At 45.9% G+C, this 15,987-nt stretch overlaps 1 protein-coding gene and 1 long non-coding RNA gene across 5 annotated transcripts in view; one reads left to right on the forward strand and one right to left on the reverse strand.

Annotated features, from left to right (window-relative positions):
• LOC102083788 (lymphocyte antigen 6 family member E) overlaps window positions 1-15,987 on the reverse strand; it is a 20,657-nt gene continuing 4,670 nt past the window's right edge. For 2 of the 4 annotated variants that reach the window (XM_065054603.1, XM_065054604.1), the window contains 3 exons: window positions 11,007-11,099; window positions 2,760-2,879; window positions 1-2,055 (listed from right to left, as the gene is read on the reverse strand). In XM_065054603.1, coding sequence (XP_064910675.1) covers window positions 1,898-2,055; window positions 2,760-2,879; window positions 11,007-11,034 — 306 coding nt within the window. In that variant the 5' untranslated portion in view covers window positions 11,035-11,099 and the 3' untranslated portion in view covers window positions 1-1,897. Of the gene's footprint in view, window positions 2,056-2,759; window positions 2,880-4,588; window positions 5,424-11,006; window positions 11,100-15,987 lie in introns of those variants that run through there. The other 2 variants (XM_013367552.3, XM_065054602.1) reach the window with 2 other exon arrangements.
• On the forward strand, window positions 6,516-10,617 carry LOC110360032 (uncharacterized). Its single transcript, XR_010470819.1, has 4 exons — window positions 6,516-6,731; window positions 7,025-7,302; window positions 7,776-7,827; window positions 7,958-10,617. It is a non-coding gene; the product is annotated as an uncharacterized LOC110360032 (long non-coding RNA).

Below are 15,987 nucleotides of genomic sequence, written 5' to 3' on the forward strand. Positions count from 1 at the left end.
TACACAAGTCCTTTTATTTCTATGAGAAAATATTGTGGAGGGAGTACATAAGAGCTTTTGAGAATTCAGGCTGAGGGACAGGAGGGGGGTTGGCTTGCCTCAGGGCGAAAAATGCAAATTACTAAAGGGGATATGAAAGAGATGGTGGTCTAATGGAGGGGTAAAGGGAGATGCATCACCCAGCGTGGCTCCTTCGGCACAGAGATCTGCCCTCGCAGTGTGGTGTAGCTCTGAGAGGGAGAGGGCAAAGGAAAGTAGAAGTCAATTAATAAAAAGAGAGCGCAGATCTCTGAAGACTCCTGTTTATGCAGCACTTCAGAAGAATGAATTTATCCAGAGCAGCCACGGGCACCGGGTCAAGGCAGACGCGCCAGCACAGCTCAAAGACCCTTTTGTCCCCCTTGTTTACCAGAGTTGGGTTCCAAGCACAGCACGGAGCATCATCCTTCAGCTGAGCAATGTTTTGCAGATTTAGGAGCCCAGGCTGACACAAGTTTAGGCATTTCCATGCTCTTTCCAGAGCAAAACTCCAAAAAATTGCTTCTTGGAAAGAGGAAGAGGTATTCAGCAGCACCTCTGGCAAAGAAAAACCTATGAGCTCTCGTCATTGTTCACTTTTTCAACTTCCTTTTGCCCTCATTTCTCTGCAGCCTTTGGAAACATCTACATGAAATATTTGGCCTCTCTGAAATCTGTATTCTTCTCTTATAAATCCCTCCACTGTTCTTCACCAGCTCGACCCAAATGCTGCAAATACTTTTCCTTTCCCTGCAGTTGCTTTGGGGGATGTCTGAGGGAAGGGTAAATTAATGGTTTTCTGGAAGACACATTGCCAAGCAGTTGATTCAGGGCAGTGCTAGCCCTGGGTAAGGTCACTTGGCTTGAACAACAGCCACAACCAAGCAAGGCAACATGAAGAAATGGATGAGGAAGAAATTTTTGACACTGAGAATGGTAAAACACTGGCCCAGGTTGACCAGAGAGCTGGTGGATGCCAGACATCCCAGGCCAGGCTGGACGGGGCTCTGAGCAACCTGATCTGGGTGAAGATGTCCATGCTTATGTCAGGTGTGGAACTGGATGAGTTTTGAAGGTCCCTCCCAACCCAAAGAATTCTATGATTCTGTGAGCAAGGACGGCTGCTGGAGATGGAGGTAAGAACAAAGACTGCAGATAAGGAGATATGCACAGATGTGCAGGCTGTGCAGATAATCATCATTTTAATAAAAATATGGCACTGCATACAGAGCCAACAGGAACAGGCATGTAGCTGACATGTCTGACTCTTAATAGGGCACAGGGGGGTGTCATTGTCCCCAGCTTGGGGCTGGGAATGAGAGGCTGGATGGAGTGGGTGAGGGATGCAAAGAGGAAGAGCTGATGCTAGCACCCATTGCAGGAATCAGGATTTTATACACAGAACTGCCCTTTTTCCTTCTCCAGCAGCAACCCTGTGAGTTTGCAAGGTTTATCTTCTGAGTTTATGCAGAGGGGTTTGTAATTTTTCCCCACCCCCGCTCCCTAATTCTGGAAGCTGCCACTGTGTGGCTCCCAGCTGCACCTGAAATAAGGCAAGATTGCAGAAGAAACCCTTCTAGAGATTTGCAGGACATGCAGAAGCAGCATCTCCCTCCCTGAGGCTGCAGGAAACATAGCATGGCCACTTCTCCGCCAAGCCGCCAAGGTGACAGAGCTCAGGCATGAGAAGCAAGTGAGAAGCTACAGGCTGTGAGGCAACACAGGGCAGAAGGTGGTGAAGGTAATACTTTATCTACTCTGCAGCATGCACGGTGTCCATATCCTCCTGGGGGAATCTGAACGTGCTCTTCAGGGCTTCAGGAGCCCCTTTATCCCACCACCGCTGAAGAAGGACACAGGCACAGGACCCTCTACCATTTCACGGTCGAGCCAGCCTGGGTCCTGGGCATGCATGCAGGTTACACAAGAAGCTTTGGCAGCAATACGAGGTGTAGGTAGCCAGGCCCATGAGGAAGTTGTAGTGTGGGCACGTCTTGGAGCACTTCTTGGTGATCCTCTTCCACAAAGACAAAGAGCCTTGCCCAAAGAAGAGAGAGCAGCATTAGCAATGAGAGTTTGTTGAGTGTTCCTCCATCTTGTACAGGATGGAGAGGGGCTGATGAGTCCCACTGTCCCCAACAGCCCCAAGGGCCAGCACAGCCAATGAGACCCACCCCAATCCCACCACAGCCCAGTAATTGCTGGTGACCAGCTACACAAGGTATTCAATGTCCTTCCCAGGCATCTGGCACCTCCCAGCATGGACACTCATGTCAAGGCTTCCTTAGGTGTACAATAGCATCCATGACACAATGTTCATGCCTGAAAGCACATTTCCAGACTTTTCTGCCTGAATGAAATAATTTTATTCCCCTCTATATCTCTCTAGACCTTATCCACCCCGGCTACCTGTTTCTTTTCATCTCCTTGTCTAATCAAGGTTCAAATTTATTCTTCCCCTGAAAGATCCTCTTTGTCCTTCCTTGGTGTCCCTTGCCTGTTTCAAGCAGGCATAAAACAAAGCTTAAAGGGGAAAATCTCAATGTGTGATGGGGAGGAGGATTTCAAAATGTATGAACTTCAGCACAGCCAGGCTGAGCTAGCAAGGGTTCCACCTCGCACATGTCCTTCCCTGTGACTTCTCAGCCCATCCATCCACAAAGGGCAACCATAAAAAATCCAGGCAAAACCCCACATCTCATTCCTGAGTCCTCGCTGGAGGATACACAGTGAGCACATACCAATTCCTACAGAGCCAACATTGGTCACACAGTACTGATCCTTGTCTGAACACTTCTCAGCCTTCAGACAGTTCCAGTTGCTTCGTTCCCACTCGCAAGTGTAGCAATAAAGGGCATTTGCTGCAGGAGGAGACACAAGATATAGAAGATGGAGACAAAAAGGCTACCAGTCACGGCAGCAAAAGTGACCATTTTCTTTCCATTAACTCCCAAATGCATGAGGTGCAGGTCTGTTGAAAACAGTGGGGCTGCAAGACCCAGACCCAACCCAACCCTGCTGTCCACACACTTGCACATTTACACTCAACACATCTGTACATACACGCACTAATGGTGCAAATCTGCCTTTCCTGCCCTACACTGAAAATAATAGTATGGTCACAGAATGACAGAATGTTAGGGATTGGAAGGGACCTCAAAAGGTCATCTAGTCCAATCCCCATGATGGGCCAAGGGTACTGGGTTTGATGTGATGCAGGGAGCTGGGAAGGACAAGGACCTCTGTAAGAGTCTACAGGGATGTCCCAAGGCTTGGGCATCACCCTTTCTAGTTGATGGAGACACTATAACATAGACTAAAGTCTAATTGGGCAGTAGGCATGGCAGTTGAATAGGATTAATTGGGACCTCCACAGCCTAAAAAATTCAGTGTCCTATGCTGGTGTCTTTGGGAGGGACTTAAATGCCCTCAAATATATATCCATTACTGGATTAAAAAAAAAAAAAAAAAAAGGCAAATAGGCTTTTTAACTCTTTGTTCTGTGAATTCATCCCTAAGACACATATAGTCTAACATTTCATTTTTATTGCCTAGGTTATCTAACATGGATTAGGTCAGTCTTTGTCTTGGCACTGACAATCTCATTGTCTCTTGGGCCTTGTTAACACTTGGAAATGCGCCAGAATAGCTATTCTGGTAAGTGGACAAAGATGAATAGCAGAAAGGTATTCTTAGGCCACAACGAGATGGAAATAACTATTCCCATAAATTATTTTTCTGCACCAGACAATGTGGCAAATTTCCAAGTGCTGGCAAACCCTCTTTCTCTTTACAAAATGAGGATAACATTTACTCTGTCCGTTTACTTAAAGTCTCACCTATAGAGGCTATAAGATCATATACCGTAAGAGGGCTCTGAGTTCATTTGCAGTGTCCCTCTGAAATAAAATACATAACCTATAATGCAAATAATATGGAAATATACATATCCACCCAATATCCCAGCACAAGGATGCTTAGCCCATTTAGCCCACCACCCAACTTCTCCCTAATTCCCCAGTTTTGTTCCAAAAGCTCTGAAATCAGCAGGCTTGTTGGGTCTCTGAGATGGGTAGAAATCAGGAGTGTCCAACAGGCAGCTGCAAAAAGCCAGATGTTGTAGGTCTGGCTCCATCCCACTGCTTCTGCTAGAAACGGTGTCACTGACTGGAGCAGAAACCAGGCACATGGAGCTGCTGATGTGTCGTGCTATCGTAGGCTGAAGTATTTCTTCATCAAGATTTAGAAATAACCACATTCCTGCATCAATGACTCCCCAGACAAGCTCACTGGAGAGTCACTTAGCAAAGGCAGAACAGTAGCAACTGCTTCCTTTTTCTGTCTTGCTTTCATAAAAATCCAGTGGTGCATGAGTCCATAGAGAAATTTCCTTGAAGAAAACAAACCGTTCACACATCCAGGCTGAGACTGCAGATAAGAAACCCACTGCGTCCTTCAGCTTCAAGAGCCAATGCGCCCTCTCCCATGATTTCTTTCTCTGGTTACGAGGCCTCCCTGACTTTAAAACACTCAGCTACTCTTTGTCTAGTAGCAAACCATGACACCTCACCTTGAACTGCACATAGGACCAAAGCCAGCACGGCAAGGAGGGAGGACTTCATCTTCTCTCAGCCGTGTCCACAGCCCAGGAAAAGCACCCTCACCTGGGGACAGGATATATATCTTCCCTGCGTTTGGACTGGGCGATGATGAAGACAACAATTTTGAAAGAGTGGGCAGGGATCACGTATTATTTGAGAGGCTAGGAATGTACGTGGGTTGTTTTTTCACCTCGGCATTGCCTTCAGGCTTGTCTGATGGGTCTTGAAGAGGAGTGAAAGCACCGAGGTAATTCATTTCATTTATTGCTTTTGATACTTTAATTTACCAATGGTCAGGCTAGCAGTGCTACTGATGTCTGAGTGGGGGTTTTGTACTGTTTGGCTCCAATCTGATCACCACATCTGTGGGCAGATAGTTCAGTGAAGGCGGCTACTCAAAGCAAAATAGTAATAAGTGGCACAAATTAATGGCTTCATCTGGGTGGATTATTGCCAAGTCCGTTTCAGAGTTAGACCTGGAGAACTCCCAATATCTACAGTCAGGGTAGATCTAGCTGTGTATTCAAGGTTGGCAATATAAACAGGAAGTGTCTTATAATTTCCTGTTTCCCTATAAAAGTTGCTTGCCATCTATAAAATCCTAAATGCTCTGCCTCATGGTTTTGAGAGCAGCTGCAGCAAGAAAACAATGGCTTTGGGGTTGAAATCCAGGAGAGGGGACACGGGAGGTCAGTTTCCAGCTTTGTAACATCTGAGCAATGAGTACAAACATATTTGTCCCCTGTTTATATGGAGCATCCAACTCAAAGTCCTGCTAGATGCCAGTCGGATAAAATGTTCTCAGTCTTTACAATTTCTCTGCATGCTTACAATTTGGGTGGAGCTGGATCTGATAACTTCATCCCTCCTGGGGCCTTCATTTGACAGCCTGTCTCACTTGGGCTTCCAAGGAAAGAGTTGCCGGGAAGTTTGGTGCTGGATATCAACCAGCAGACATCTCCATGAGTCACCTCTCACCAAGCCACCAAAGAGCAGAGAGGACGAAGCAGGAGCAGCTTGGGCAATCAGCTGTCTTCTCGCCCCTTTCTTCTCAGCCCTGCAAGACTCATTCTGCAGGAAAGAGGACAGAGACCCAGGTGTAGCTACACAGCCTGGGGTTTAGAAGATGGAGATGCAGAAGAGGCAGAGGCTCAGAAAACATGTGGAAGAAAGAGATTAGATGGATGAGGTGAGGGCTAAAATGATTTGGGGCCAACATTAGTTTTTTGGCAGGAGATCAGTTAGATGAGCAAGCATCCCTGAATCAAGAGTCATGCTCATCAGAGACATTTAGAGCATTTGATGGGACTAATCATTGCCCATGACAGAGAAGGCATGGCCAGAGGAAGTTCAAAGGGACACCAAAACCCATAGCATCTTCCTTTTAAAGAAAAAAAAAAAAAAGGCAAAGGGGAATTATTGGGTTGAGATTTTTTTTGTTGATTTGCACATGGTTTTGAGGTTTCTGACACTGGTGTTAAACCACTGGGTCTACCAATAGAGCTGACATAAAGCAGGATTTACAGGATGGTGAAGTCAGCCCTGATAACGCCATGAGTGCAAACCATTCCTCTGTGATAGACATACACCTTCTGGGTGTGAGAGGATAAACCACATCACTTGCCCAACAGATGAAATTCTGGCAGACTCAGGGACCACATGCCACCGTGGATGCCAGTGGAGGTGAGTCAGTTCTCCCAGATGTCACAAGGCAGCAACCAAAGAGCTCGACCTACTCCAGGGAGTAAGGATTGCCCAGCATGATTCACTGCATGGTGTCCTTCTGCAGGGGTGACTCTTCAGGGGTGTCTGGAAATCATCCTGGAATGCCAAGGCTCTATGTTCTGCAGCAGCAGGAGCATCCTGGCAAAGATCTGCACTGTTAAAGCAGTTTGCTTTAATCAGATTTGGGTGGTTTTTTTGAGGAACAAGGGAAAAATAATGGTGTTACTCTTCAGTATGATTAAAAAAATGCATTCTTGATTATTTCTTTTTTTTTTAACAAATAAATGTGTCAGGTCAGTTTATTCTCCCACTTCCAAGGACTCATCATGTAATCATAGAATGTCCCAAGTTGGAAGAGACCCACAAGGATCATTGAGTCCAACTCCTGTCCCTGCACAGAACAACCCCACAGTTCACACCATGTGTCTGAGGACATCGTCCAGTCTCTTCTTGAACACTGTCAGGCTTGGGGCTGTTACACCTCCCTGGGGAGCCTGTTCAGTGTCCAGCACCCTCTGGGTGAAGAACCTTTTCCTAATGTCCAACCTGAGCCTCCCCTGGCACATCTTCCTGCCATTCCCTCGTGTCCTAACACTGATCACCAGAGAAACGAGATCAGCACCTGCTGCTCCTCTTCCCCTTGTGAAGAAGCTGTAGACAGCAATGAGGTCTCCCCTCAGTCTCCTCCAGGCTGAACAAACCAATTGACTTTAGCTTACCCTCCAAACCCTTCACCAACTTCTAATGACGTGAATGTCTCCTCTCTGACGTATAGCTGGAGAAGAGTCACCTGGTCCAAGGACTCAAATTAGCTCCTCGCTGACAGTGGGAAGATGATCTGCAAGGCCACGGGAAGCGGTCCACCACTGGTCCACTGGCAAGAGTGGTTTGATGGACAAGGGCCACTTGACATTTTGAGGGTTGTTGGTGGCCCATTGATCCAGATAGCTGGCCTCAGGTATGTCTGGTGCACATGTGTGAAGTGTGGGAGTACCATGGGTAGCATTTCCTCAAAGGCACATGAGAGACTGAGGATGGTGGTGTCACCCTAGGTGGCCAACACATGACTGCAGTATGGAAGGCAGTGCTTGGACTGGATAAGGACAGATACCTGCCAAAAAAGATGTCCCAGTATCTAGCATCACAGAGCAGAAATGAAGCTACAGCTGTAGTAGTAAATTCAGTGTGACCAGAACCACCTCCAGCATGGAGGCCAAGAGGTGGACATCAATGGGGCCTCTTGCAAGTGGCCTTTCCCTTGTGCTCAATCCTCTCTTTTTTCCCAGACATTGCATCAGACAATGGTAGTTGGCCCATGTTGAAACCTTTCCAGGGAATATGTTAGCAATTAAAATGATTAATTAAATGTTGCGGATGGTGGCATTACAGATCATGGAATATTCCCAGGAACTGTTTATTTCCCTATCTCAGGTTGAGCCTTGGAGATCAGGCCCTTGCAGATGTGTGGATCACATGCTTCAGGGTAAGAGTTTGGTCCCAGATTTTACTCTTGTTTGTGCCACACTGTACTGCACAACTGTGTTGGAGCTGGCTGGTAAATACAGCTTTATTTGGCTGCCCTCTGCAATGTTCTGCCCATTGTGTCTTCCTAGATGGAGAACAGAGATCAGAAGTCACTGAACAGAAGTCAGCCATGGAGCTGCTCATCTCCCGTCTCCTGGAAGCTTCATACTGGGCTCTCCTCAAAAGGCCTAAGGACAAGTGTCCACCTATGGAATCAGAGTGGGGAGGAACAGAACCAATGTGGGTTGGTCTCATGGAAGCTCCTCCTGTTATTTGCCCTAAAGTTTTTCAATTTTTCAGGTTCCCTGTGGTCAGATCATTATGTCTGCCAGACCCTCCTACCCTCATCACTTCTTAGGTGGTATCTCAGAAGGTCCCAAAATATTTCCATCTATCCCAGCATCATCCCAGCCTGCACATATTGCCATTTCCCACCCATTTGCTAGTACACCAGGGATTGCAGGACAGAAGAGGTTCTCGGCACCAGGTGTGATTGCACCAACAATGATTTTTAAGCCCTATACAAAAGCCACTGAAGCAGTTGTGGAATCTAACCCTGTCTTGTTCTCCAGCCTCTGTTTTGGGTGGGGTTTTGTTGGAGGAAGACGACAGGTCAACATGATGCCTCTTGTTGTTTTGGGAAGGAAAGACCACAGTTTGAAGTAGGCATTGTCCTGGAAGAACAGGCAGCTGTGTGTACTGAGCACCTCCCGGGTGAGGGCAAGATCCAGTTCTTCCCATCCTTGCATCCAATGACAGTAGCTGAAGAGTAATTTTACCTCCTGGTTCTCTCCCTCCATCTTTCTCCTTCTCAGGGATTTACTTGTGGTTGGTCTTACAAGACTCATTCTTTGTATCCTTCCTGGCTGTGACACCTCCAAAATCAGGACAGCAAGGTAGGTTGTCATCACCATCCCCCTGAGGCAGATCTGTCGCCATCTCAGACCTTCAGAGATATTTCAGTGCTTAAATTACAGGGAAGCCAAGGGGAATTCAGAGCTAATCCCAGACATGAGGTTTATCGCAAACTAACATGGGCTTAAACGCTCTACATGCCAAATCATGGAAGGACTCAGACCCAGTGGCTTCTCCTACCCTGCGTCCCACACGCTCCCTGTTGCTGGGTGCTGTGAAGATCACCAGGTACTCACTGTAGGAGCCTGTTAGTAAGGCAGACATAATTGTGTTCAAGAACATAGTGTGGGCAGCCTGGGGCCAGGTTACACCAAGGTGTTGAAAACCTTCTGAGAACCTGTCCTTTCAAGCAGGGCGGGGAAATGGTGCCCCAAGGGTATCCCAAATCTCTGTTTACTGGTATGACCTGATTTTGTGGTGTCTCCGGGACTCCTGTATTGCCCAAATCCCAGCTGGGTCTGGATATAAGTTGCATACAGGATCGTACCTGCACGCAGAGGCATAAATAGGGGTATCCAGCAGTGATGTCTGGGTGTCACAAGCTCCAGAGGAGGTCACCACCCTTTTAGCTGGCCTGGGGCTGGAACCAGACTGCAGAAGAGCTGTCATGAAGGCAGCTATGTCTACACCAATAACACATGGAGAGTGCATGCACACTTTCAAGAGTTGCCCCACTGTTGTCCACACTGTTTAACTGTTAGCATACTCCTCAGCAGGTTTTTGGCCTGACAATCTGGGACCATCCCAGACAATTGCAGATCTACTTTTGAATTGGTATTTTGGATTCAGCCATCTTATTTTGTAGAAAGAAGCTTGGCTATACAGATGGGCACCCCAGGACCAGGAAAAGACACAGAGTGTTTCATTTGCTAATATGCTTCCCTCATGCTGTCCCAGACCTTGTCAGGACCATAGAATCATAGAATAATGCAATAGTTTGGGTTGGAATAGACTTTCAAAGCTCATCTAGGCTGACTCCCTGCTATGAGCAGGGACATCTTCACCCAGATCAGGTTGCTCAGAGGCCCATCCAGCCTGGCCTGGGATGTCTCCAGGGATGGGGCATCCACCACCTCTCTAGGAAACCTGGGCTAGTATTTTTCCACCTTCATTGTAAAAAATTTCTTCCTCATGTCTAGCCTGGATTTCCCCTCCTTTAATTTAAAACCATTACCTCTTGTCCTATCTTGACCAGTGTGTTGACAGCATACTAGAACAGTACCATTAGAGATGCAAATCCATTATTTTCCAGATGTTTTCCTACAAGCCTTCAGAAATTTCTGCCTGGCTGAGACAGTAAAAGACTTACTCTGATCTGGGGCTGTGCTGATCAAGATTGTATCTTCCTCCTACTCACCTCCATTTGTTTAGCTCTCTGTGTAATTGCATGAACAACTTGACCATGCTGCTTCCAAACCCCAGGCCTGCTGTGAGTCAGAACTCAACAGACATCTCCAAGATGTTTATTATTTTTTAAAATAGTGGCTGCAGAGTCCTGTGCGTGAGAAGCTATAAAAGAATAAATGACAGGTGTCTTCTCCATCAAGCTCAAGCTAGTTTCAGACTGGCCTTTCCGTGCCTGAACATCAGATGTTCAGAAGATGTTCTGGGGATAGATGGGCAAAATGACTGTAGGTCAGGACCAGGACAGGTTAAGAGGCTTGGACAGGTTATTCAGCAGGGACCTCATCACAGTCTAGCCCAGAGAAGGGACCTGATAACACTGACCAGAACTGCAATTCCCAGCACCACTATGGGAGGTCTCATCCCCGATGCCTCATTGCAATTGCATTTGTCCTGACTGCAACGTTTGTAAAGGTCTCAAAACATTTGAGATTTGGAACTTGAAATGCATTTTTTTTGCTGATCAGCTTCTGTTGGTGAGCGTTTGGAGAAAAAGCCAAAATCAAGCAAGCCATGCATCTTCCTTCTAAGGGCAAATCCTGACTTTACTGTGTAGGCAGCACATGAGGTCACCTAAGTTTATACAGGTTATGGTGTTCATTTAACTACCCTGTGTCTCACTATTCAAGCAAACAAATAATTTTGCTATAATCCAACACTATTCAAGTTCTCCCAAAGCCCCATGGAAGGGGAATGTTTTATACACAAGTTCGCTAGAGCAGGAAGGGGGAAAAGACATAGACACACTGATATGGGGGCTGGGACACACAGGAGCATTAGGAGGCCACAACCCAGGCATTTTGTGACAGTGGGACTCACCAGCACCTATTTTCTCAACTACAGTCATGCGGGCTGTCTCATTTTTGGTTCATGGGGAAGTCATCAGGCACTGATCATTGCTGGTGTGGTTGGCTACAGGAGGGGAACATAAATGAGGTCAAAGCAAGAAACTCCTTCCCAGCTGGACCTATTCCAATCATCATGCAGGCCACAAGACTTAAGACACACTGAGTCAGTTCTACCGCTTCTTCTATCCCACATCCAAAATTGCTAAACACACACTTCCCTGTAGAAAAACCCTGCTTCTGGGTGAGTGGGAAGCAGAGGATTTCTGCAGACATTGATAGACAACTACCCCATTACAGCACTTAGGAAAAGGTCACAGGGTCAGAAGAGCAGTGAAGGTTGCAGTCAACATTTAGCTCAAAGCTTAATTGCATCCTAATCCAAGGAGTCTCCGGGAAGATCTTATTGTGGCCTTTCAGTACTTACAATGGGCTGATAAGGAAGATGGGGACACTGGCCCAGGTTGCCCAGAGAGGTGGTGGATGCCCCATCCCTGAAGACATCCCAGGCCAGGCTGGATGGGGCTCTGAGCAACCTGAGCTGGTGAAGATGCCCCTGCTCATGGCAGGAGTTGGACTGGATGAGCTTTGAAGGTGCCTTCCAACCCAGACTACATATGATTCTATGATAGCAGCCAAATGCCATCAGTAGAGCCTTCATCTCTGTTTGCTCTTCTCTACCTGCATGTTCTTCAGGGGAATCAGTTCCCAACCCTTCATGAAGCCCTAGCCAGGAGGGCAGCTAATGCAAAGGCTGAGACAGGTCAACCCACGTGCTACACAATGTGCAAAGCCCAAACCAGAGGCTGACAGGTACTTGCAGAGCCTTGCAGAAGCACAGTGCTCACATGTGCTGCCCAGGTTTTGTGCACTGCCTCTGAGCACATGTTACCAAAAACCTCAAAATAAGCCAAAATGAAAGCAGTTGTTTGAGATAACAGTAGATCCTCTTTGAAAGAAGCTGGGAGATTAAAGAAGAGAAGGAAGTGGTAACTAGCCTAGAAGGAAGCAAAGCCACCAGAAGAGGGATAGAGACTCTTGGACTTGCATGCTGTGCCTTGATCCTAGAGAAACATAATATCATTTGGTTGGGAAAGACCTTTAAGATCACTGAGTCCAGCCATTAATCCCACACTGACACTAAACCACGTTCTTAAGAACTTCATCTACATGTCTTTTAAACGCCTCCAGGGATGGTGACTCTACCATTGCCCTGGGCAGTTTGTTCCAATGCCCAACAGCCCTTTCTGCATTTTTCCCTAATTTCTAATCTAAACCTCCTCTGGTGCAACTTGAGGCAACTTGTTCTTTGTGAGAAGAGACCAATACCCTCCATGCTATGCATTGCTAGGTCCACCAAGGAGGAACCAGAATTGAGGGTCAGGACAAATATTGCATTTAACCTATTGGCTTCCTCCCCTCCATCTTCAGTTGCCCAGTAGGGGTCAAGCCTGGAGCCTTGGATTAGGACTTGTTTTCCCTGTGGCTATGGAGATTTCCCTCCAGTGACTTGGCCCCAAGCACTGGTCTAGCACCTCTGTTACCACAACTCTAAGCTTGGTGTGGTACCAGAAAGATCAGAGAGTCCATGAGAAGAAGGGAAAGATGCCATGCTACTTCTACAACCTCAAAATCTCATTTTACGGGCATACAATGTATGTATGTATATATATTAGTAGTAGAATTGAAAGCCTAACACTCTCATCCAAGAATGATTGTTGGTCTAGATCTAACTACTAAAGGAAAACAAAGAATAATCCTACGCAGAATGACGTTATAATTAAAATTACTACACACACTTAGTCACTTCTACCCTTTTTCTTGGTGTGATGCTCACCCTTCCCAGTCTTGGGGGTTTCATGCTAGTGGCATTATGGTGAGTCATCAGCATCTGAAGCCTGTGCAGAAATAAGATGTTCATGTTGGTGGTTCCTTCTTCCTCTCCCAAGGATCCACTCAGAGTAATTTCAGTTAGGTTTAGTAAGTTTTGGTTTTTCTTTTTCCATTAGTCTTCAGCTGTGTGTTACATCTCAATGTGCTATATGCAGTATTTTTTACATATGTCAGGGACTACTTTTGTACTGTTTGTTAGCCCTAAAACCAGTCTGGTCCAGCTACAGATCTTTTTCAGCTGGATGAGTGGTTTATAGCTGAGGGGTCTCCAGTTCCAACGCAAGCCCCATCTCATCACCCCATACCAGCACTTCTGTGCACTACTTCCCACTCTTCAAAAGCTTTTCTGTTGTACCAAGCCTGCATTTATCTATAACATATCCTTGGGTCAGTTATAAATACTTCATCCTATACAGAATAATGACTTGTTACTGTTATCTATATAAGCCTACACTTGCACTATGCAAAGATACACAAAAGTTAAAACAAATTAGCCTTAGCAACTTGGTCAATTAGAAAAATTGCTCTTACCACTCAGCCAAATTAAACAAAAAAAAAAGCCTCAGGCAGGTCAAGACAAGCTCAGTCAGAGCAAGACTAATAAGCCTCAATCCTGAGGTCTTGCAAACTCAGTGCAAACCTTGTGGCCCATTACTAGCAATGTCAATACCAAATTAAAATTGCTAATGGATAATAAACCATCTTGTCTTAGACTCTCAAAGGGGAAACACCGGACTGAATTATTCTCTCTTTTATTTACGGAAGCGTATCTCTGTTTGGGTTTTATTTATTTTGTTTCTCTTTCGCATCTGTGCTTTTTTCCCCTGTTCATTTTGTTCTTCTATTTCGATTAGTTTTGTTTCTTTCTTTGGAGTTTTTTGGGGGGTTGTTTTTGGGTTTGGGGCTATGTTTGTGTGGGGCTTTTTGTTTGTTTATTGGTTTTGTTGTTGTTTGGGGTATTGTTGTTTTTTTATTTGTTTGTTTTGTTTTGTTTGGGGTTTTTTGTGCTATGAGAACAGCCCAGCACAGCCCCTCATTGGGGAAAAAAAATAAACAATTATTTGCACAGCAAGGGAGTCAGGGGTTGTGCAGCCACAGTCCAGTCACATTACTTGCTCAAGCAACCACCCTGCAAATCCTGCCCAACTGGCTGTAGGGAAAGTGGAACTAAATCAAACCCAGCTAAGACCCAATGCAAAGGTGCTCATCTCTTTGCCAGCATTGCCAAGACTCCATCAGGACAAAGCTGAGATTGGTGACCCCCCAATGAAGGACATGGGGGTGAAGCAGAAAGCTGCATGAGACACAAAGCCATTGTCATCCAGTATGGGGTCCCAAAGGAGAAGGAAGATAAGTCCAATACAGATAAACAGGATTGTGCCAAGTTCCTGGGCTAGGAAGAGCGAAGAGACCTCCTGGGTCCAGTTCTTTATCTCCCCTCAACACCTTCAAATCACACCCCTAGAAAGGCAGCAGCAGAATTTGCATTTGCAGGCACTTGCGTCCATCTCATGCCTATTTTTGTCAGGAATCCTTCTACATAAAGAAATAAGGACAGTGCCGGGTGTCCAATAATGCACAGGAGAAGCAGGGGGATATTTAACCTTTCCATGTGTTCCCTCCAGTAGAAATGAACTGCATGAGGTCAGGATCTGTTTCTGCCTGGGGAACTACCAAGAATGAAATGCAAGCCCTAATTAAAACTGGTTGTAACAATCACCATACTGTTCTTTTCTGCTTTGGCAAACTAAGCCTTCAGGAGTTGAAGAGTTCAAGCTATAGCTTGAAAAATAGATGGAGGAGATTACACAGAACAGCTTTAAACAAAAATCAAAACAAAAGAAACAAAAAAAAAATACCCATGAAAATAAAAGAACAAACCAAAGAGCTCATTCAAGTGTGATACCTAACAAGGGATTGGAGACTTCCTTGTGTGGCTCACCTTGGCAGACAAATAATCTGCCCTGTTTACAAGAGAAGGGGCAGTGAGTATGCAACCCACCAAGCTTGAAACACAGCACTTTTATTGCAAAGCATCAGCTCCCTGCCTCAACATCCCTCCTGCAATATGGGGCAACCCCAGGGAACTGCTGGGAGCTGCCTTGGTTTGTAGAGATGTCACATCAGCTCTTCTCAGGCTCACGACAGCAGAAGGAACTCGACATCCCTCCTGCAGCTGCAAAAGCACTTATTCAAAGGGTTATTTCTGAGTTAAGCCAATCACTTGTAATTGCAGCCTAACCCAGGCCTGGATTAAGAATATTAATTAAGTAATGTATTGGAATTCCTCCTGCCCCAGCTTGCAGTAGCTCAGGATTAGAGGCTGGAGGAGTCATCCTCAGAGCTCAAGAGAAGCTTGGCTGAGCTCTTCCTGAGTCTTAATTACATTTTGAATAACACAGGTGCTCAGCTGGCCAAAAATATCACTATTATGGCTAAAAAAACACCTGTGAGAAGAATTAACCTATGTCATCTACTCCTTCCCTGGGGACACCTATGATGGCCAACCCATCCCCCTTCCACAGTGGCACATTGCAAATGCCAAGAGTTCCCCTTCACAGGGCACAAACATGATATCGTGGACTTTCATCCTTGCTTTGGAAGCCTTTCCTCTGCCCCTCATTGGACCATCCTTCATTTTATCACAGCAATTCAATTTCTCGTAGGTTAATAATTTATTCTCCTTTGCAGCCACTCTCCTTGGCACCAGCAGCACTGCATCTACAAACATGTGGCGAAGGCTAATGTCTGCCCCGTTTGAGCCTATTTTACCGCAGTCTAAACTTAGCTGACTGTTGACGGACTCTGAGTGCAACCGTGTAAACCCAGGGAGCTCCTTAAGCCCATATTTTATTTATGTCAAACCAGAGATGTGATCTTCTCTCCCACTAATCCCTGTTGGAAAAGGAAATTCCTCCATTTGCTCTGTTCAGAGACAGAGGGTCTGAAGTACAGCCATGATAGCCCCAATTTAAATGTTTTTCTACCCCTTTCCTCTCATACTGACAAAAGCATTACCCATAAAAGTTTCTATTCTGCTTCTCCCTCTTTTTTTCCCCGTT

This window comes from Columba livia, chromosome 2 (genome assembly GCF_036013475.1).
Source record: "Columba livia isolate bColLiv1 breed racing homer chromosome 2, bColLiv1.pat.W.v2, whole genome shotgun sequence".
NCBI classification, from domain to species: domain Eukaryota; kingdom Metazoa; phylum Chordata; class Aves; order Columbiformes; family Columbidae; genus Columba; species Columba livia.